The sequence below is a fragment of the Carex rostrata genome, chromosome 8, assembly GCF_964058835.1.
Source record: "Carex rostrata chromosome 8, lpCarRost1.2, whole genome shotgun sequence".
NCBI lineage: Eukaryota > Viridiplantae > Streptophyta > Magnoliopsida > Poales > Cyperaceae > Carex > Carex rostrata.
Window position 1 is genome coordinate 11,230,178 of NC_135925.1, and position 23,113 is coordinate 11,253,290.

The 23,113-nt window shown below is 33.5% G+C and overlaps 2 protein-coding genes across 6 annotated transcripts; one reads left to right on the forward strand and one right to left on the reverse strand.

Annotated features, from left to right (window-relative positions):
- Window positions 1–563: 563 nt before the first annotated feature.
- LOC144557850 (B3 domain-containing protein Os07g0679700-like) lies at window positions 564–9,093 on the reverse strand. Of its 4 annotated transcripts, none has more exons than XM_078306473.1 (12): window positions 8,602–9,093; window positions 8,016–8,097; window positions 6,366–6,467; window positions 4,797–5,362; window positions 4,179–4,275; window positions 3,916–4,090; window positions 3,594–3,670; window positions 3,037–3,414; window positions 2,604–2,653; window positions 2,059–2,172; window positions 1,906–1,973; window positions 564–1,594 (listed from the first exon to the last, which is right to left on the reverse strand). In XM_078306473.1, the coding sequence occupies exons 1-12, from the start codon at window positions 8,715–8,717 to the stop codon at window positions 825–827; spliced, it is 2,595 nt and encodes an 864-aa protein (XP_078162599.1). In that variant the 5' UTR covers window positions 8,718–9,093; the 3' UTR covers window positions 564–824. The 4 variants fall into 4 exon arrangements, with proteins under 4 accessions (XP_078162599.1, XP_078162598.1, XP_078162600.1 ...); XM_078306472.1 differs by having other exon boundaries at window positions 3,037–3,417; window positions 8,602–9,082; XM_078306474.1 differs by lacking the exon at window positions 8,016–8,097 and having other exon boundaries at window positions 3,037–3,417; window positions 8,602–9,037.
- Window positions 9,094–14,325: 5,232 nt separating this feature from the next.
- On the forward strand, window positions 14,326–18,243 carry LOC144558711 (uncharacterized). Of its 2 annotated transcripts, XM_078307561.1 has the most exons (7): window positions 14,354–14,441; window positions 14,638–14,815; window positions 15,572–15,706; window positions 15,810–15,938; window positions 17,178–17,291; window positions 17,399–17,434; window positions 17,982–18,243. In XM_078307561.1, exons 2-7 carry the CDS (start codon window positions 14,672–14,674, stop codon window positions 18,078–18,080), a joined length of 657 nt encoding a protein of 218 aa, XP_078163687.1. In that variant the 5' UTR covers window positions 14,354–14,441; window positions 14,638–14,671; the 3' UTR covers window positions 18,081–18,243. The 2 variants fall into 2 exon arrangements, with proteins under 2 accessions (XP_078163688.1, XP_078163687.1); XM_078307562.1 differs by having other exon boundaries at window positions 14,326–14,815; window positions 15,816–15,938.
- The last annotated feature ends 4,870 nt before the right edge of the window (window positions 18,244–23,113 follow it).

Here is a 23,113-nt window from a genome sequence, read left to right on the forward strand (position 1 = left end):
ATCCGTTTAGCTAACAAAAAAAAATCCTTACCCATACCTATACCCAATAAGCTAATGAAAAAATAATATTACCTATACCTGCCTTATTGAATACGGTACGGGTCGGGTAAACGGCTAAAAGGGATTGACACCCCTATTTCCAGCGCCTTTCTGCAGCTTAGTAATAGAAGATATATTAATAAACAATTTTTGCTAGCCCATAACAACTTCCGTAGCCAGATCATCACTCTTTCAGTTTCCTTTCCTTTGAAGAGATGCCAATACTTCTATTTCAGAATGCTGTAAAAAAATTGATTATGTAATGCTTGAAAATTTAAGATTAAAAATCCGCATTCAATCATTTCTTTTCTTTTTCACATCACAATCCCTTGAGTGGTTTTGTTCAAAAAAAAAAAAAAAATTCCCTTGAGTGGTTACTAGTGGTTGGTTACAAAAATAGTTTGTGGTTTGTGTAACTTCATTATAGTATAGATTCGAGAATGACATGATATGGACACGTTGTTCATGTATGTCTATGCTGACTATGCAAGACTGAGAGTCACTGTCTATTTCTGATTAAGAGATGAGTACACTCAACCTGTAAATTTAAAGTTGCCCTTATCTCATAATTTTACATTGACTAGGCAGGTTTGATAGTGAAAGATCAACTTAATATCTCATTACCTACCTTATACTGAAAATGTTCAATTAGCTGACAGTATAATCATGAAGCCCAAAACTTAAGACCTATGCCAAAGGGACCAGGCCTCTAATAAACAACCGTAACACTCTTTAAATCACAACAGAGACACCGCGCGCGGACACACTTGTAAACATGAAAGGATCTATACAGCTTCACTAGCAACCTTCTCCTGATTGGCGTTATTGTCACCACCTTCCTCCAATCCAGTCTCCTGCTCCCGGTTCACTGAAGCCACCGGTACACCATCATTAGATGTTCTCTCCTCACTCTCCGCTAGTGCCATTGGGACTGTGACAGTACTAGAACTACCACCCGGCTCACCTGCCAGGCTGGCAAACCCATTCAGTTTCAAATAACTCTCTAGAGGTCGGTTCGCCACCTCCAGGAGATTCATCATGCTCGGCCGTGACTGCAGGTCTGGATAGAAATTCAAATCTATGCCTGCCCGGTTGATATCCAAACCCAGGTTGGCTGATTCACTTTCTCGGTGCACATCCAAAACAGCCAATGGGGTACCTCTAGACGTGTTGCTTCCCTCGGCTTCGTCTTTACTTGCAGCCCAAAGAAGCTTTTTGTTGTTACTGGCCTCAGCCTTCTCCCTCTCTGACTGCTTCTGTTTCTTTCGCATCATTAGGGTCTTGAAACGGCGCCTCACAGTCAAGCACACATTGCACGTGCAAGATGGGTTGTGTTTTGGGCCTTTCCCACTTGGGGGCTGGATGCAAACTATGCACGTGCAGCCTGGCCTGTGGCGTGGGTGTTTCGTGGTCGGTGCGACTGATGGTGTGGCTTGGATGCCATTGGTTGAGTCCCCTACAGTTGCAGCAGTGGCTAATGCATCTAAACCAGATGCGTCCAGTTCTGTAATGTTTTGCTTGTAATTGTAACCTCCATTTCTTTGCCTCTTTATCTCTGCACCATGTTGTGACAGGTAATGAGGTAGGTTTTGCAAAATCATTTTAGCTGTGGTTAGTGATGGAACACAACGGGACTAAAATTTCAGTACTAAATTCAATACAGAAAACACTTCTATTAGTATTATTCTGTTGAAATTAACTGATTCTGTTTATTTACCAGATCAATATACTACAGAAAACATACACATCTTTTACATTGATTCTGTAATTTCTTAGTTTTCCTTATAATATTATCTGAAAATGTTTCAATATACTACGAATAACAATATCAGTTGAAATTACAGAATCGCAATGAGAAGCATATACCTTCGTATTGCTGCAAGAGATTTTGTATCTCTTTTGGGCTCAACTCATCTGGTGCAGAACATGAAGAACTGCAAAAGACACTAACTGATTCAAGAGCATTCATTTATTTACCATATTTTGTTAAAATGATAACAAGGTTTGTAAGTGACGTACTATTTGGAGTCACATGTGTTGTCAGGGCAAGTCCACTTTGAAGCAACAATAACATTTATGGTCAGCCTCCGCCATTTAAAGCATTCATCACATTGGATCCATTGATCTTGATCCCTGAAAAACCATTATTACAAGCAGATGGTTTCCATTGCTAATTTCAAGTTTTGCAACTGAATATCCAATTGGAAATGTAAATCTAATATACTCAATTTTCAGCCTAGACATTAGGCTGCAACAGTCAAAATGTAATATCAGATTAAAAATCGAATTGTGCTACGGAACCAAAATTTATTATGATTGGATATCCAAGTTTATTTGGTACTTCAAATAGGATTTTTATAGTTGATGTAAACACTGCTATGCTAAGCTTAATTATCAAGGCAAAGCATAATGCTTCAATAAAAGACAAATTGAAAAACTATTAAAAAAAAGTAAAAATTATAAGCCAGTCAATTTGAGTATAGCATGCTAAAAAAAGTAATAAAACTTGGACTACAAAATATTTAACTTAAAAAAGTAAACATGAAAGGCTGTCAAATTAGTACCCTGAAGCACGTGCAGTAAAAATTGTTTTCTTCCCAAAAATAGGAGGCTCCTGTATAATACAACACTGCATAAGCTTCTCTGACATTGCATGTTACAAAAGGATATGAACTAACCAATAATTCAGATTCACAAAAAAGATCAAAACTTAATTTTATCTCTCAAAAAGAAAAGAGGCAACATACATCATCAAAAAGATAATGGGAACATTTACAATACACATCTAGGTATATTGGATCAGATCTACACAAATACTATGTTGGCCCAAAATGTTACTTCAATATCACAAATGGTATTAACATGCTAGATTTGTCTCTTATTTTTACAGCAAATTATCATTTCTCCTAAAAAAAACAAGGAAAAAACCCATGTCAGTTCTGATGAAAAGGACTCCTACTTTTTTCAGGAACAGAAAGGAAGAGAGCACTGACTTACATCATACTCTTCAAATTCATATTCCTCGATAAGAACCACATTTGGTTTGACAGTTGGTGGTGGCCTCAACAAATCCTGAGCCTCCTCCCAGGTGAGCTTCAACTCCAATGCCTCCTTGCTATCCATCGACAGCCTTCGGCTCTTTAACCCAATGTTACAGGTCCTCTTTTGAAATGGCTGTAAGATTTCGTTCGGCAATGGCCTCCCACTCTTATTAAGCCAACCAACATCACCATCAGACGGATTGGTGTGATCAGGGGGTCCCTTTCTTGGGTGGAGAAAGCCAGAGTATCCACTTACTATTTGTAAATTGTCTCCTTGAGTGAAAAACGGGTCGGCCATGAAGGTGCCATTTGCAATTGCAGAGATCTGAGAATCCTGCTTTGGGAGAAAAAATGATACCATAGCTTTTAACATGAACGTAAAGAGATCCATTATATTGGTCAAGGTTGAGGTACTAAATGTATGAAGATAAGTACTACTAAAGATTAGGAGTATATAATAACAAATTTGAGACAAATAGGCTTCAAGGTTTTTTATTTTTACAGCAGTTTTACCGGCAGAGTTGCTGTGTTGCTTGCTTTCCGGAACCCCATGACAAGCTTTCCTCCTGGTTCTATACGGCTAAAGGTCACTGACAATACAAAAAGAAAAACAATGAAAATAAACAAAAAAATTCTAGAAATAACCAGATATATAAGCTTCTAGAAATAACCAGATATACAATGTCTACTCCTAAGAACAAGTGTGAAATTACGATCACAAAATACCAACACGTGTATACATTACTGGTACAGATTGCAACTGGTATCATCTCATATGGGTGTATGGACAATTCACATGACTTAGCCAAGTAAATTTACCAACAAAAAGACAAACCTGTGTCACCAGCTTGTAGTTGCAAAGACTGGATACAGGGTGTGACTCCCTCTAGTACGTACATTCTACTATTGTTGTTTGGCCAGAACCGAAACTGGAAGTGCCATTCCTTCCCTTTAGCATCTTGAATTGTCAGTGGTCGGCCTTCAGGTAGAGAAATTGGGGGAAAATATGCCTGAAAATATATAAAGAAATTATCATAAAGATAATTAATCGATCCTTTGAAAAGACATGAAAAGTTTGGGGATTTTATTCTTCTTTACCTCAGCACAGGCTTTTGGGAGAACTAAACGGCCGATCCGACCTGCATCACTTGCACTCAGGACTTTCTCAAACAATGGAACTATTGTTGCATTTGAGCTTTGAGATGGAGACAGGTTAAGAAGACAAAATGACTGCCAAAAAGCCAAGGATAGAAAAGGGAACGAAAATATATAGTGGGCACTAGTAATTAACGATTCGAGAGAGTAGACAGAGATTAAGTACTTCGCTCATCATGGATGCCAATGTAAAGCCTAGTTAGGGGTTGATGTATTGTTTGTTTTTTCCTTTCTTCTATTTGGAGCTTGTTCTCTTTTCACACTTTATTCATCCTTGTATATACTTGTAACTATCTTTTATTTGGTTTAATGAAAATTTAGTAGGCTATTACTTCTTACAAAAAGAACAAAAACAAAATAAAAGGTCCTGACAATTGGTAAAACAGATCCACCAGATATAGGCTGGAACATGATGGTGAAACCAGTGCAAAAAATCAAGACCATAACATTTCTGGTATCCAGGTCAGGAATGCGACTTAACCAAGAATTATACATTTATTTTAACTCTTACTAGTGCAAATGCAGGAATAGCATACAGAAAAAAACTAAATGAAAGGATACTCTCCTGAAATTTGCTGTAGCTCTTGATCAGTAATCCTTGGCCAATAGCGGGGGAGCAATTGGTTCCTCCCCCGCCCCTCTGCTGGTGGCCTTGCAACACGCATGTGAGATAATTGGCTCAGGTCCTTTGTGGTATCAAATGGCATGGCCTTTGATGGTTTGGGTACAAAATGACGCGGCCTTTGACCAGTCAACTCAGGTGGTGGAAGCATAATAGTTCTTTCCATGTTTGGAGTATTAGCGAGACCAAGACTCATGCTCAGAGAAGTCTCAGTCAATGGCTCAGAGTTAGTATTGCTATTATTATTGTTATTACTGCAATTGTTTTCTATGTGGATATCTTTCAAATCAAAGATATTTTGGGAAGAGGTCCCAATGAGGGATGAAATTCGATTCAGTGGTAAAATGGGTTTTTCTTCCCATTTGTCCATAGAAACTGATGGCATGTCTATGGCCCGGCCTTGAAACACTTCCTCACTTGGTCCCCTGGCAGAAAGAGGAAATGGCCTCTGACTCTGATGCATTTGTGGCGGTGGTAGGAGTTTAGGGACAGGTTGGGTGGGTATCTGCAGAATGAATGATGTGATATTAAAAACCAAACCAGCTGCGAGATTTCAGTCAGGGACTAAGCAACACATTTGAGTTGAACCAATTGTCCAAAATATGGTCATTAAATTGTCGTTACGTGCTCTTTTTTTAACAAAAAAAAAAATATATATATATATATATATAGAGAGAGAGAGAGATGGGCTATGGTGCATTGCAATGCATAGGCCATGGTGTGCATTGGACCATAAATCACCGATTCAAAGTCCAAATGACCGATCCAAACCGTTCATCTTGTTCTCCATATTAATATGTGCTTGGAGATCAAATTTTACATATTTTGGAATTTTTTTACTATTTATCAAGCCACTTTGAAAATCGCTGATCCAACGGTGGCTTCTGATTTTACTGTTCCAAACAGTCACCGTTGGATCAGCGATTTTCAAAGTGGCTTAATAAATAGTAAAAAAATTCCAAAAAATGTAAAATTTGGTCTCCAAGCACATATTAATATGGAGAACAAGATGAACGGTTTGGATCAGTCATTTGGACTTTGAATCGGTGATTTATGGTCCAATGCACACCATGGCCTATGCATTGCAATGCACCGTAGCCCATCTCTCTCTATATATATATATATATCACACTCCATATTTTAACTTGTTGGCAAATGATACACAAGATAACCAGATATTTATAAGGCAGACCAAACATTTATATTTAACGTTGAATGATGGAACTAAGATGATAGGAAAAAATCAAGCCAAGGGGATTCAATGGCGAGTCCCAAGCTTGTATGAACTTGCTATGAACTGGTTTAGTCCAATTAATAAAAAAAAAAAAAGGAATCTCAGGGGCAATTAAATAGTTTTTCTTGACATAACATTGTTCTGGCAGTTGGATTTAGTGGCAGGTGACCCAAATATTCTCAAGTGTATTTTGAAATAGAGTAGAATATGTTACTCATATTGCAAAAGACCATAGAAAATACCAGGAGTAACAGTATGGGATAATGGATCTTACAAATTGAACTCCTGAAGCTTTGATGCAGTTAAGGCACTGGACACCACCACTGTCAAGAAGGTCAAATGAATTCCTTGAAGCAATGCACCCACAATGGAGACGCTGCAAAAAAAAAAATCCACACATAGAATCAATGTTATCAGAACCGAACCGGACATCAACCAGGTAGAACTCCGGGTCATTGGTTCATTGGTCGGACCAGTGGGTCAACCGGTTCAACTGCTGATTTTTTTAATACAATTACAACTAATAACCTGAAATACCAGCAAGTTATTTAAATTATTCGTCTAAGTCCTTACAAGAAAGAATGTCATATTTAACAAAATAAACATTATTTTTAAAAATATTGACAGTGGATGTCAAGTTGATTACTAGAAATTAAAATATAAAAAAAATACATCCAAAAGACCACAAAGATGTAGGCCTTGCAAAAATTAATTATTCAACAAAATCTCTCCCAAAGAAACGCCTCTTGAATTGTTAATTTCTGTAGCACATTAGCAGGAACTATCTTCCCTTCAAACAAGATCTTATTCCGTTGCTTCCACAAACTCCAACATGTCGATGAGAAGAATATATATGCACTCCATTCATTGTTATTCATACCCTCTCTTAATTCATGTTGCCTTGAATTGATAAAGATTTGCTCCACTGTCTCACCTCCTTACATGATTTGCACCCCTAGCTTAAAAACCATCCTAGACCACACCTGTAATGCTTTCTGGCATTCGAAAAGATTATTCTACAGAACTTGATCGCATGTTTTACATAATAAACATTTTTAGTTTAGAAATTTGCATAAAGATCCCTAAATTGCAATAGGATGTACCGGTACAGTTTCTGAAAATAAAATAAATTCAATATTAATTCAAATAAAAGAAAAAAAATGTACCAGCAATTGTTCCTCATGATCAAGTACATATATTAGAACTTCAAAGTAACTTCAAAAACAGTTTGAGTTTCTGATTATCTTAGTACCAGCTAGCTTTGGCAGGAACATAACCAACATGCTCTTTGATTTGAGCATTTCATCAAACATCTTGTATGCATAAGTCTATTCAATAAAATTAACACAAAATATTCATAAAACTAGTTACAGTTCTTGATCTTAGTAGCTTCTTTTGTGATTATCTTTCAAACAAAGTGTTGAAAACGAAATTGACCCACAGCCAATTTATCAGAGAGGAGATTGAAATAGAAGGAGATTTAAAATAAAAATGATTTCCATCTTTACAGAGAAGAGATTTGAAGGAGATTAAAAAAAATCTATTTCAAAAAGTCAAGAATAATCGGAGGATGAAGAGATTTGATTGAGAAAGGAAAGGAGAATATGATATCGGAGGAGGAGATCTAAAGAACCTGTTTTGAACCGGACGGTTTAAATCAGCGACTTTTAATAAAAACAGACGGTTTAATCTTTTTTGAACGGTTTATTAGCTGAAGCGATCTGATTGCAAAACCGAACCAGACATGTGACCGGTTCCGATTTTTTTCGGTTAAACCGCCGGTCCGGTCCGGTTCTGATAACACTGCATAGAATTAATATAGATTTTTCCGAAGATTACTCGACTGTCTAAAGGTTTGTCATTGCTATAAAACCAGCTACAAGAAATAAGTATGTGACATTTGTCATTCTGAGTCCTGACTAACCTTTCCACAGTAAGAGCATTCCCTCCATCCCGACTCTTTTTGGTGGAATATATCACAAAACACATGCTGGTCATAGGCCAACCTAAATGTGCATGGAAGTAGTTAGGCATCAAAAGTACTTTACCAATGACCAAACAAAACGACCAATAAGTATATCTCTACCATGAAAAAGAGGAGCGTATAGTTAATGTCAATAAATTTGTATTGTTGGGTGGGAGAGGGTATGATTATACACCCAAATTCATCATGAATATGGTGTACTGTATTCAATTGCAAATGATGTAGAGGACGAAATAATAATGAAGCATTAAATGAGAAATTAATCCTGGTAGGACCCCCCACCTGAAAGTTTGTGGTCATTTGAGGGGGTAGATTTTCGTTTGCTGCCATGTAATAAATTTATCTAATTAAATGCACAATTTTTTCAAACAACAATTAATGCACAGTAAAAGAAAATAGTAATAACAAAGAAAACATATCCACCCGAAACAATCAATAAAAATGAACAGGCAACTTCTTGTCAGAACTTTATTCCAAAATAAATAAGAATAAGAAAAAAAAAATGTGGACACACAAAAGGCCATACCCACACTTGTCACAGAGAATGGCGAACCCACCCGCTCGGAGAGCCCAACCCTTCCGCCACTCGCCGGCCGGCGCCGCTGCCATGCACCCAGAGTTCATGCACCGATTAGTTGCCATAACCACCTGTTTCTCGTCCGTTCGACCACACCTCACTTGTACGCTCCTCGACACCAAGATTAGAAACGAAGCATCGATTGTGCGCCACGATCGAACCAGAAGCTAACTCTTAATCCGCGCAGATCAAGTTAGGCAGAGATCGAAGGTACAGAGATAGCGAAAAGGAGGTTGGGGAAAGAGGAGAAGGTGAAAGAATGGAAAAAGTTGGGGAGCAGATTGATGGAAGGAGAAGAGTCTATTGCATGATGGGACAAAAAATAAGAGTGAAAGAGAGATTGAAAAGGAAAGAGAAAGGAATGTAAATCGCGAAATTTAAAATGCATGCACGACACTTCGCTCCAGCCAATAGCTTGCAGCTTGCTTCTCTTTCTTTCTTCCACTGAGGTCGCCTGTCAACAACAGGACGACCCAAAGTAGCATTAAAATAATATTAATTTCTTACATACCCTCAAAGACTTCTTTATTTTTTTATTTATTCTCTACCTAATAAGAAGATAAGTACATGAAATCCTCTGTTCTATCTTTTCTTTTTAAGTACATAAAGTCTACTTCATATTTTTATTTGAGTGACTCTATGGTATTATGCATATCAAGGTTACGGCTCTATATTCGAGTTTTCAAATTTTAACATTCGATCCGAACTGTTCATCTTGTTCTTCATATTAATATGTGTTTGGAGACCAAATTTTACATTTTTTTGAAAAAAATTTATTATTTTTTTAGATATTTAAAAAATCACTTGATCTGAAAATTTTGGACCATCCAAAAACAGGGATTTTCAATAAATCTAAAAAAATAGTAAAAAAATTTCAAAAAATGTAAAATTTGGTCTCCAAACACATATTAATATGGAGAACAAGATGAACGGTTCGGATCGACCGTTAGGATTTGAAAACTCGAATATAGAGCCGTAGCACGGTAACAAATCGTAATATGCATAGTACCATAGACTCACTCTTTTTATTTTAATATTTCAAGTTAGAAGACAAATGAGTGTACAAAACAACAAATAAAACTTTGTTCCACCGGTTGTGTGGACTTTTTTTTTTTTTTGAACTTACTATTTAGGAGTGAGGTTATGATACAATGCATAGGCCACGTTGGTCCGTATTATTACTTTGGATCAATAAAATAAAGTCCAAACAATCAATTAGAATTGTTCAACATGATCATTTGCTATCTATTTGGTTGAGGCCTAAAATTTAGAAGGTTTAAGTTAGTTATTTTCACTTAAGTTGGCATAAATTATTCATGTGATGGTTGAGGTCTAAAATTATGTTATGTTTTAAATTATTTCTTATTTAGTTAGATTTTGGTGGCTTAAAATATGGTTTAATTTTTTTGTTTTGGCTTCCACTAATGCAATAAGCTTATGGAAAAATTGTGTAGGTCTTGCAACTTATTTTGTCTTACCTTGTCCATTTTTTTTTTTTTGGTTTACTTATCTTACTTAACTTAATTGCCTACAAAAACAAAACAAAACAAAAACTAAATAATTCCAATTTTTATTACTGCAAAACATAATGCAAAAAGCTGGTACCAGTTGAAACAAGTATTTATAGTACCAGCTTAATTATAGTGGAAATATAATAGCCACATGAATTTTGCAAGAAATGATAAATAATAGAAAATTACCAATGAGAAATAACAGAAAAAAAATACAAGAGTCGTTTAATTATTACAAAAAATTATAGAATCGTATAATTTCAAACATAATAGAAAAATTTAAGTACATTTTCGTATGGTGATTGTTGAGTGATTTAGATTGCCTATTTAAAATTTATAAACAAAGATATTAATTCATAATACAAATATGTATTATGTATAGTATCATAATCTCACTGTAGAATTTAGATAGAAATATTGATAACTTAATGGCATCTGACATTTTTATGTCTTTTACTGTCCAATGTTGAAGTTTTTCAATGAACGTTACAAAGGTTTAATAACAGTCACACATTATACACAAACCACTATATGTTAAAATTATACGAACTGTAATGATTGTTTTACGAACCATTATGACGAATCTGACAATCAGGAAAATTTGTATTCCCTTTTGCAGGTAATTATTAGACATTTCCAATAATGCACATGAGGTGAGGCAAGGCTCTCCTCACTCGTTACCAAGGAAATTAATTCTCAAATCAAACATATGAAATTCTTTGGTTTGAAAATTAGATTTAAAACTCCTGCATAAAAGATTGTGATATTGAGGATATGTTCATAAGATTAGTAAATGTAAATCCATGATGAATTTGCCGAGGTAAGAAAGTCACCCACAAATAGCGAGATTGCAAAGAAAATGCTAATTAAGAGCTATGAAGTTTATACACGGACAATATTTCACACAATCAAAATTGTTGGTGGACTCAAAGCCGAAAAACGGTTTGAAATCATGTAATTACCTCGGCAAATTCAAAGCTCAAGCAAATTGGTAAGTTTGATGACTGAATGAGTTACAGCAAAAAAAAAAAAAAAAAAATTCATACTAGTTGACAATCCCCTTGGCCCAAACTACGTACTAGCAACAAAAAAAAAAAAAAAAAAAATGACTATGACTTGACAATCCCCTTGGCCCAAACTACGTACTAGCAAATTGGGAACTTGGGTTTTTTGAATTTTGAATTAAAGTGAACAGTAGACGAGTATCGGGTACGGGTAGTCGGGTACTCGGGTACGGGTATAGTCGGGTACAGGTATGGTCGGGTAAGGTATGGTCAGGTATTTACCCAAAAAAACCGGTCCGGTCCGTTTTTTGCCCGTACCCGCGTACCCGACCCATACCCGGGCTCGGGCACGGGTACCCCAGGCGGCGGATAAGGTAGGATATACCCTTAACGGGTATAATTAATACTCTAGTGGAAGCAGAGGCTAGCTAGTTCACTATCAAAAGTTATATCAAGCTTTTTTTTTTTTTTTTTAATAAAGATTGAAAATCAAGCCACTAAACTATTTAATACCTTGTAATACAACAAATAATTTCTCTCATCTGAATTTCGAAGCTATGACTTAAGATCATGTGCCTTTGACACTAGATCAAAGACTAGTTTTTAAGTTAGATATCCTGCTGTTGATATAACTCATTTGAACTCTTTGGAGAAGTCAGTGAAGTTGAGGATGATGTCATTTCATTTGAGCCATTTAAATGAGTCTCTTTGTTTCTTTGGAAAGGTTCACTGCATGGCTCGAGTCATTTTCTTTTTGTTAATGGCACTTTAATGAAACGTGGGGTCAAAGCTTTTTATGTCCGTCGACGACTCTACTGGAGATGAATCTTGAACCAAGTATGGTGTGACCGTTCTGATGGAGAATACAGAGCAAAGCAAACCATTTTATTATTACTGGGGACTCGTTTTTATTATATTTATCCTAAAATGTCAACATCAGAATTCGGACATGATACAATCAATCGATTCAAAATAAAGATAAAACTAAATTTGTTTGACACGGTGATTTTAATTGTTATTAGGTTGTCAAAAGTAAACATGTATGATGAACTTGCCAACAAGCAATCATACATTAATTTATTTGACAATAGTTATCTTTAAATTTTAATATGTATTTTTATATTAAAAAAAATATAATTTTTCTTCCTTGTGATCAGTGGCGAAACTAAGAATGATCGGTTGGGGAGCCAAACTAGTTTCTTTCATAATATCAATACGGGGGGCTAACTAGTTTTTCTCAATTGCATGTCCTCGTTGACATATTAGTCACGGCACGACTAATATAAAATTAATATATTAGAAAATATATTAAAAACAAATTGGTCTTTCATTTAAATAAGATTAATATATGCTTGATTTTGCAAGATGTGTTTCATATAAATCTATTGTATTAATCTTGTATTAATATGTTGATTGATAGGGGGCCAAGGCTTAGGCTGGCTCAGGCCTTAGTTTCGCCCCTGCTTGTGATGTAAATCACACTTGTTTGGCAAGAGGTATCTTTACAAATTTAGCAAGTATTCTTATTTTTAACCATATTGTGAAATATATCATGGAGGATTTGCTATCTAGAAGACTAGAAGCATTGTTAGCTTTTAAGGAATTCCACTGATAATTAAGAAAATTGTTTGAAATAATTTGGTATTGGTGTAACATCCCCAAAAATTGAATCATTATTTTTTTATATTAATAAGATTTTTCATAATAATAAAATTGTACATCTATTGATAACAGATTCTATTTAATCTAATAAAAATTATAGTGTCTTAAAAAAATAGGTTTCCGAACAATAATATAATTGTTAATAAAATAATATGAAATATTAGAAAAGCCTTTCTCTAAATCATGGATCTGGTGGCGGCGTTTGTTTCCATTATTACTAACAAGAAAAATAAAGAATGAAATATAATTGCTTTCATTATTAATAAAAAATATTACTTTCCATTTACTCTTTACCGGCACAGCTCCTCTCTTTAATTAAATGAAAAATGAATCAAATTAGAATTTTCCATTTTGATTGAGTCCCTAATCAAATCTTTATTTTCATTTTCTTTTGCTTTCCATTTACTGCATGCCGCTTCGTCCTCTATTTAAATCTGAATTTTGTGACGAAAAATGTAAAACCTATTGTCCTGGCGCCTCCTTATTTTTCTTTCTGGTGATCCCATGATTAAAAATTTTAAACAAGAGACAGCCCAATAAATCCAGAAAATTATTGATACAATTATGATGTTGTTTATCATTTAGTTTGATTGTACGTCTATCCGATTGAAATTCTAACTATGTCGCATTGATTCTAAACAATCGTTGAAACTTAATTTGGATTTTCTAGATTGATCGCTATAAGGTAATCCAACTTCTCTATAATTTATGTTTTCAATTTGTATAGTTGATTTGGATATTGGTATTGGATATTAGATTATGTTGGCATATAAAAGAAATAGCGGGTATGAGGTTGAAATTTGATGAGAATGTGCGTTATGAGAATATGAGAATCGCCTATGATAGAGATTACACGTGTAAATATGATATGACTTGTTTTAAGGATAATCTAGACCGACGTGCGCTATCACCAGTTAAATATGCATGCATTATATAATGTCAATTCGTGTGGATTAATCCAATTATAGAGAACTGCGTCATTAAATAACCAGTTTCTAAGCTTTGTAGCTAACTATGTTGGCGATATAGTTAACAGATCAAAAAAATATACAAAGATGCTTATATTATCACGCTCCGGATGATAAAAATACGATGTGGGATAAGTATTTACTTGTTTTGTTCAATCTTATAAGATTGAACAAAACAAAATTAGTTAATGAACAAAACGAAAAGAAGTAAATACTAAGGTAACATGCAACTCAAATCATCATCCTGCATACTTGAGATTTTTGTACTAACTCTATCCTTCTTATTTAGTTTCTTTTTAGAGTATTTATTTTCGCATTAAAACTAGTTTCTGATCTTAAAAGATAAAAAACCAAAAATAAACCACCTTGTTATTTGGACTCGTTCTTTATTATATTTATTCTAAAATGTCAACATCTATATATCTTATCTTAACACGGTAAAATAATGCAAGTAAAATAATCTAGATAGGAACCGTCTAGTTAAAATTGAAGGAAGAAAGGACGATCAAATACCAACCATGCACTTCGTCTTATTAATGAATTTCACAGCAAATACATCAAAGACTCATTCCTCTTTAATTTAAAAAAGCAATGCTCTACTTTATTAATTCATATGCATATTTTCTCTCTAAAGAAGGTCCACGGTAAAATTAGTCGTACTTTTCATTGTTAATTTTGGTAATTAAGCAGAAAGTTTGTCTCTTTACTTGTCCCTAACAATACGTTTTGGCTTAATATAGTTACTACTTATTTCAATCAAGTATATACTGAATTCTATATTTACAATTTCTCATCCAAATTTAGTTTCTTCTTATTCTTCTCTTCAATTGCCATTGCCAGGTTATTAATTGCTAATTGAAGCTTAATCAAAGAAATGGGTTACCATCAGGAGCGTAAATGGTGGGGAGGCCGAATCACAACCATCTTCGGAAACGGAGGATATAGCCGCCTCAGTTCAGGCGGAAGCACTGAACCATTGTTGGGTTCCAACAATGACTGTTGTGCAAATCATCAGCAGGTAACTACAATGACAAAACGAAATTAGAAATATGTAAACTAATTTCTTTTTCTAGTAGTTTTATGTAGACCTTAGGCTATGCTTCAGTGGAAGAGAAATATCGATCATTAAAGGAAAGGAACGGGAGAGGAGGGGAAAGGTCAGCAGACCGAATTTGATCGAGGTCGTTCTTCTGCTCCAGTAGAGGAAAATCAAAAAAGAAGTGGAGGAGAACGGAGGGGAATTCGCTGCATAAACTCTTTCAAGTTCGTCACCCTCAATTCGAGCCCTCTGATCCCTTCCTTCCCTTCCCGTTTATTCCCTCTACCTCTAAGTTTTCTGGAGCACAGCCTTAGTTAACACAATATATTACTAGGAAGATTTCTTAGTTATTTTAATGGTAATTTTATATTTTTTTTGCCAAGATTTAAAACTGTAGTTATTTTAAATTAAGAATCCCAGAAAAATTCATAGGATTATTATGTTTCTCTAATGATCCAAACCCTATGGTAATTATGAATGCATAGTTTGAGTTCAGACATAATTTGAACTGTGTTCACAATTTTTTGTATCACATAATTTTTGTGATATCTACTTAGAAACAATTGAAATAGTTTCAGTCATATAATGAAAAAAATATAAATACTTATCAGTTTGCTAATAAAAATATGTAAGAGTTACAAATAGGGAAAAAAAAAATATTACACATATTCCACACTGTGCTCCTCTTTTTTTATTTAATTTTTTTTTTGGTTTTTTAATATGCCACCCTTCAAGGATATTGGAGAAAGAAAGCAATATTCATTTGGTGATTATGAAGAAGTTTCTCAGAAAATTTGCGAGTTCCAAAGAAAGATGGATGAATTGGGAAGAAAGATTGATGAAGTAAAAATAGAGGTGGCTAATGCCAAGGTGATTGCAATTAATATCTAGGTTATTTCTTGTTTAATTTTTTTCTACTATTTTTTGTTTGAATGCTGAAAATTGATCAGTTGGTAATTAATTCGTAATCCAGAAACAGAATGAGAAGCACAATAAAACTGAGAAAGAAAAGATAAAGAGGGCCACTGCTACATTGGAAGGCGAAATCAGAAAAATTATGGATCGAATTGCAGTTTTAGAGAGGAAATTGGTCAACAAAATAGTAAGCAATGTTGTAATTTTATTTATTATTATTTTAATTATACAGTCGTCTTTTTAATTGGACAACATCCGTTTTTGAATTTGATGTTAAATAAATATTTAATAAATAAGAACTTCCTTTAATTATAACATTCATTTTTTTAAGTACTTTTTGCGATAATTAATTTCTTGTCTTGCTACAGAGAGGCAAGGTTCATGAGTCGTCATGTATGCCTTCAGAAATTAAAATATGAAATAGATAATTAGTGTACATCATAAAAAAAAAAAATGGTACATTCAATTCTTATACTAACTATATTTCAAAAAAATTATCCATTTAAAAAAATTTAGTATTGTAGATGTATTCTCAAATAATTTGAAGTAATTAACAAATTAAAATTTTTAAGGGTGGAGTTTTAATGAATTTATAATAAACAGCTAATATTTTTTTAAAATTAACTCAAATTTGATACACGTCCTATCCAAAACTATATAATTTTTTAAAATGTGAAAAATTGTTTTAAATCTGAAATTTTTTTAGTTACCACCTCAGAAATTCAAAATTTTGACCTTATCACTGTTTTTGGAAAATTCAGAAAAAAAAAAAAGGCAATATGAAATAGTGCGCAAACCTGGTCTGTGCACGGAACGATTTTTTTTTTTTTTTTTTTTGCTGTTTTTTTGTTAAAAAATTTTTGATAAAAAAGCGAGATATTGGTTATGGATATTGGGGCTATGGAACAATTGGTTTGTACAGGGGAATATTTGTAAAGAGAGAGAAAAAAAAAAAAAAGGAGAGGAGGAAATCTTCGGATGAAGAATAATAATGGAAGATTTCTCCTTTTCTTTCTTTTTTTTCTCTCATTTCTAATGGAAGAAGCCATGGCTGCTCTCATTGCAAAACTCATTCAACTGTTTTGTAACCTCAATTATTATATAACATAACTCATATCTCGCGCTTTTATCAAACAAAATATTTAAAAAATTAATAAAAACAGTAAAAAAAAATGTTTCGTGCACAGACCTGGTCTGCGCACCGTCCCAAATTGGTGAGTAGACTCAATCTGCGTATGTGCTGGTTTCTGAATTTTCTCAAAAACAATGGTAAGGTCAGAATTTCAATTTGTTGAGATGGTAACTAAAAAAAAAATTAGTTTTAAAATATGTGTACCATAAAAGTATGTTGTGTCATAAAAATTGAATGTACACTAGAATTATCTAGATAAAATAAAGTAACATATTGTATTGATTTTACTTGCAGAAAGATACTGAGAAGATAACTGAGATAGAAATAAAAAATACTGCACTTGAAGGAGAAATCCAGAAGTTGAAGGCAAGATTCATTTACCTTGAGGCCACCTCCATTCTGAATATGGTCAGTTTATTTGCCTTGTGGATTTAAATAAAAAAAAATTTAGTAGATATTGATTCTAATTAAATTCTTTTTCATTAACTAATTTGTCTTTCTTTGGCGCAATATAGCCCGATTCAAGTGCACCTCTGTCCAATCTTGACCAGGTGAGTTTATTTTATTTTATTTTCTAATAATAATCTTTCCCAATTATTTTAACTATTCCCAACTAGTTCAACCGTCTCCATCCAATTTTCCAATTTTGAATCGCGCTCTATTTTCCCTTCTATTGTCTCTCCTCCGTCGCTACCTCATTTCTTCTCTTTTTTTCTCTCAATTTTGAATTGCATTCCCTTCTCCCTTCTATCGTTTCTCCGCATTTGCCTCCGGCATAGTATGATTCGAGATCTGGAGGATCGGCCTTTGCGCGGTCCAGGTCTTCAACATGTAGAACGTCAGACGATCACCAAAACAGCAAATCTGCTTCTAACATTCACTATTGACGGCTAAGATTGGTTCTTCATCGATTATACTCGGTTTAAAGGCTTGACATGAATACTTTAAAGGATTGCAGACAAAAACTAAAAGCTTGACACGAGTACTTTAAAGGCTTGTAGATAGAGCAGTTCCTTTCTTACCAATAACAATTGAGCTGAAACTAGAGAAATTTCTCATCCGACATTTGAATTTTTTTTGTAATCTTATTCGGTACAGATGGAGGAAATGGAGAGGCCGGCTTCCTATGATGAATTGTTTGCATGGATAATTATTCTCGCCTTCTTTGTTGGCTTTCTTATCGGCTTACAAATTTGATAATTGGTTGGGACTTGTGTTCAGATGTGCTGCCAGCAAGTTCAAACAAATATAACTAGTTTATTTCAGTTCATTTTCTTCATTTTTCCCTGCAATATTTACTGACTTGTACATCAATAGTAAGTTAGTAACAATTGTAATTTATTAGTTATTTGAGTTGGAGAGGTAAGGAAAAAAAGTGCATTGAAAAGTTAATTAATTGAAAATAGTCTTTTCTTTTCTCTGTTTTTTGAGTTTACCCAACACTATGATTTTTTGGGCTATCCTTTACCAACCTTTCACAGTTTCTACAAAGGTTTTAAGAAAAAAGATGTTTTTTTTTTTTATATAATTTATGACTCCACTAGAAATGAAATAAACTTTGAGTTAAGAATGAAATCATCACCAGGCTCAGTGAAAGTATAAATACATTTATAACTTCAATAGTTCTTTAGATCATTCTCGCATTAGAATTTGTTCCTAATACAACCAAAAGTGTTTTGTACCATTTCATATACCCACATCTCAAGGCACTCTATTAATTATTGTCAATGTCAATTAATTGGACACAAGTCGGAAAGTTCGAACAACACAATTCAACATGAATTTTCAAATCGAACGAAATTTTGAAAAAGATAGGTAATTCCTTATTATTATTATTATTAGTTTTACAGAAAAGTCTGTAGGCATATAGACAGGGGTGGACCTACATTGTACTGGAGTAGCTTTATGTGCTATCAGCTTATCTCAGTTTTTTATCTTTTTTTTTCTGCAATATTTACCGGAAATCAAAAGATACAATTACAATTTATTAATTATTACCTATGAGAGGTAAGGGGAAAAAAAAGAACAGTTAATTGGAAAGTTAATAAATAGAAAATATACTTTTTACATTTTTTTTCTCCAACGCTACGATTTGTTGGGCTATTCTTTATAAATCTTACCAGGCCCAATTTAACCTATGCCCAAAATGGGATTACACAGTTTGTCTTGGGGCTTCTGGCTCTATCAAAGCATTAGACGGCCTGCCTATGTTATTGGGCCTCAGCCCATAAAGTTATTCTAAAAAAAGAAAAGAAAAAAAAGAACTACACGGCCTGCCTATGTTATTGGACCTCAGCCCATAAAGCTTGGCATTGTACATTGGATTTGAAAATTCTCTCTTCGCAACTTGCATATTTTTTGGAAGTACAGAGAGTAGACATGATGAAAATTGAAAATTAAAATCTGTATAATCTATGACCACTAGAAAGGTAATAAAATTATCACCAGGCTCATGTAATAAAATTATAGGAAGGGATGGAATGGAAAGAAAAAAAAAATTCATTGAATTGTGTTTGCTTGTAATCAATATAATCAATTTCTTTTTCAATTTGAGATGTAATTGATGAAATTTTTTTTTTTTGCAAATATTTAAAAATAATAACACAAATACCCAACTCTATATCTTACCTATATAATTCTCATTAAAGTTTATTTGTCACAAATCTATAGCAGCCACTGAATTTATAATTAACCTTTTAAATTTTAATTAACCAAATAAGAAATAAAACATAAAGTAAATTTAAATTCAATTTCCTTTATTAATCATTTAAAGACGAAAATGTTAAATATGTTAATCTTTCTTTCTATTCTATTCCACTTTCTTCTATTCTTCTTTCCCTTCCCTTTCTCTACTCTCCATCCAAACAAGGTGTTAACAAAAAAGCAAGCAGGAATGAGAAATTAATAGCACTGGAGATTATTCTCATATCCAGGATTTGTTCAACATAACAAAAAGGTGCTTTGTACCTTCCCATAAACCCATATCTCAAGGTATTCTATTTTTGTCATTGTCAACTAATTGGGCACAAGTCTACGGAAAGTTCAAACATAACACAATTCAACATGAATTTTGGAATCGAACGAAATTTTGAAAAAGATAGGTAATTTGTCAATTCAATCCTCCGCTGTGTCAAACGAAGATATTATTAGCACTCAAAAGAAATTTTGGGTGCAATGAGTAGGTTATTATTTTTCCCAAATAAGCCACGAAGTAACTCACACATATCTAGTGTATTGAAAAGACCCGTCCGGTTCATACTCGAATTGTCCGAATCATGGATCGGATCCGGACCGTGTTGGATCTCCGGACTGGACCGGACTAACTCAAGGGACGGACCTGGCAAGGATTTGGTCCGAATTTTTTCACTAGACCTACCCAAACTCGACCTGCACTAACTCGAGACTCGCCTAGACTCAAATTGGATCAAACCCGGACCGGACCGTGAAGAACCGGATTCGGACCGAACTAAACCCGCACAGTCCAGTTTCGACCAGAAACATACATGTTTCGGTCATAAACAGTCCACTATTTAAAAAAAAAAAAAAAAAAACTGATCCGAATCGGACCTAGATCCGATCCAGGCCGTGTGAATTTTGACCATGGGTCTAGCACGGGTTTGGATCAACTCCTCCAAATTAGACTCACCGGACCCAGATCGTGCTAACCCGTAGACCTGTTGGACCCCGGACTGTGAGAACCGTGGAGTCGACCCGACCCGTTTGCAATTCACTACACATATCCCTGATTGTCTATTGCTGGCACTATTTTAGTCAATAACTTGCAAGGGATATGGTGATGTAATTAATACGCAGGGATTGTAAGCGGTTCATTTGCTTTTTTTTAGAACTTTTGGATCAGCTTGACTGTATATTATTTTGTTTTCCTGAAAAACTGAGATATTTTTGGTCGGGGTTTTGGCATTTGGGAAAACTGTAAGTGTCATCTATTTTGAAAAAGAAATCAAAATCTTGTTATGTTGGTCCCAGACTGAGCTACCAGACAAAAATATTATATTTTAATGGACCAGAAAAAGTGCATCATTTTGTTTAGCTACTCAACAAGCGAACTATACGTTTTACAGCTCATGGAATAATTTTTCACAAGCTGTGATTGAAATTCTTTTTATTTTTTATATATGTTGGAATTGTTTTCTATCAGAAATCCATGGTACAAGCTAAATTTCGAAGAAATAATTAAGTCGGATCAAAGAATTTTCTTTTTCATTGAAGAACTGCATGCTTCCATCTAGGGGTGTTCAAACAGTTCGGTTTGTTCAGTTTTTAACCAGATCGGAATATTTTGATTTAAATAAATCGGTTCGGTTGAAATTTTGAATAATTTCAATTTAAATGGATTTTCTTAAAACTGACTAAATCAAACCGACCGGTTTATATTGATTGGACTCTAATTTTATTAGTGTTATAATAATTTCATTAAACCAAACCAAATTGAATCAAACTGAACTTCAATTGTTATGTATGACAATGTATTCTTTTCGTTAATAATAATACCAATATGTTTACTTCGGTTTGAACCAAACAAACTGAAATTTACTTCGGTTTGTTCGATTTGGTTCTTAATCGGTTGATAGGTTTAATCGGTTCAGTTCTGTTTTAAATTTGAAAACCAAAGAAAATATTGGTTTAGTTATTTTACTTAACCCTAACCGACCATTTGAACATCCCTACTTCCATCTTCTTTTAAAACCCGATGAAGAAGTCATTTATGAACATTAAATAAAAGTTAAAAAAAGCTAAATGTATAATAAGACAAAAAAATTATACTTAATACTATACACTTAATTATTAATCAATGTCTTGAAAGTTCGTTATTTGGTTCTTAATTTTCTAGTAAATTATTTTTATATGATACGTTTTCAACTATTTTTCATTTTTTTTAAAATATTTTATATGTAAATTATTTTGATAAACTTTAGTTAAAGAGTAAGACTTAGGTGCTATGAATAGCACTAGGCCATCCATGTTACGGTCTCAAAATCCTATCGTATTAATTTCAAACTTTGATTTAAGTAACGTAGTAAATTGATTACATAAATATATAATGAACTTGTAGAATATTAATTTTTATTATTTTTGAAGTTTTTTTTTACTATTTTCTATAATTTATAAAAGATGACAAAATACAACTTTAAAAAAAATAAAATATATTTTAGGCTATTTTTTTGCTATCTTTCATAAATCATAAAAAATAGTAAAACAATTCACAAATAGTAAAAATTGATATTCTACAAGTTCATTATATAACTAATTTACTGAACTACTTAAATCAGAGTTTAAAGTTATACGATAAATTTTTGAGGCTGTAGCACGGATGGCCTTATGCTATCTATAGCATCCAAACCTTACTCTTAGTTAAACTTATTTAATTTTGATTTCAATAATTTAAGTTCCAAATTTTTTCTTTTCAATTAGACAATGCTAAACGCATACTTACAACTTACAACAAGCAATTTTCTACAGGAACCATGCGCAACAAAATAGCTAAGGCGATGCTCTTTAGAAATTGTATGTTTAAAAAAAATAAAAATAAGTAATAGGTTTAGTTTCTTCCTTTACTAAAAAAAAAAAATAGTCTCTCCTTCGATTGGAGAATTAAGAACCTAATTTCTGATAGTGAGCTTAAACTGAATTTAGTGAATTTATTAACTATATTTTTGCAAAGCTTATTTGACGAGCCTAATTAATTAACTTTCTACTTTTTACTTTTCGTTTCTAATATATATAATACCTGGTTCACAGATACTTGAGCAAAACTAAATCAATTAACTTTTAATTAACAATCATAACCTTATCATGTCGATCTACCTTTAACAAATGTGGTTAATTAATTAGAAAAGCTTGCTATTGAGTGATATTGACAGCTACCAGTGCATAATTATTGGTGAAAATATCCCTTGACGTGCCTTGTTTGGATTATGAACAAATGAAAAAACAAATCATGACCGGTGGTAAATAAGTCATAAATTTTGATTCATTTTCAAAACTTGTTACACACGTTTCCAAAAAAAAAAAGGTTTAATTTAACCTACGAATTACGATGGCTTAATTCTTTATTCTTTATTCTTTATTATTTTTTTCTCACTACTCGATAACCACGAAAGTAAAACCTCAACCCAATCTCTATTTATATAATTATACGAGACTATCTATATATGTCACTATCATTAATAAAGTAAAATAATTTCAACTTTCAAGCAATCACAAATTTG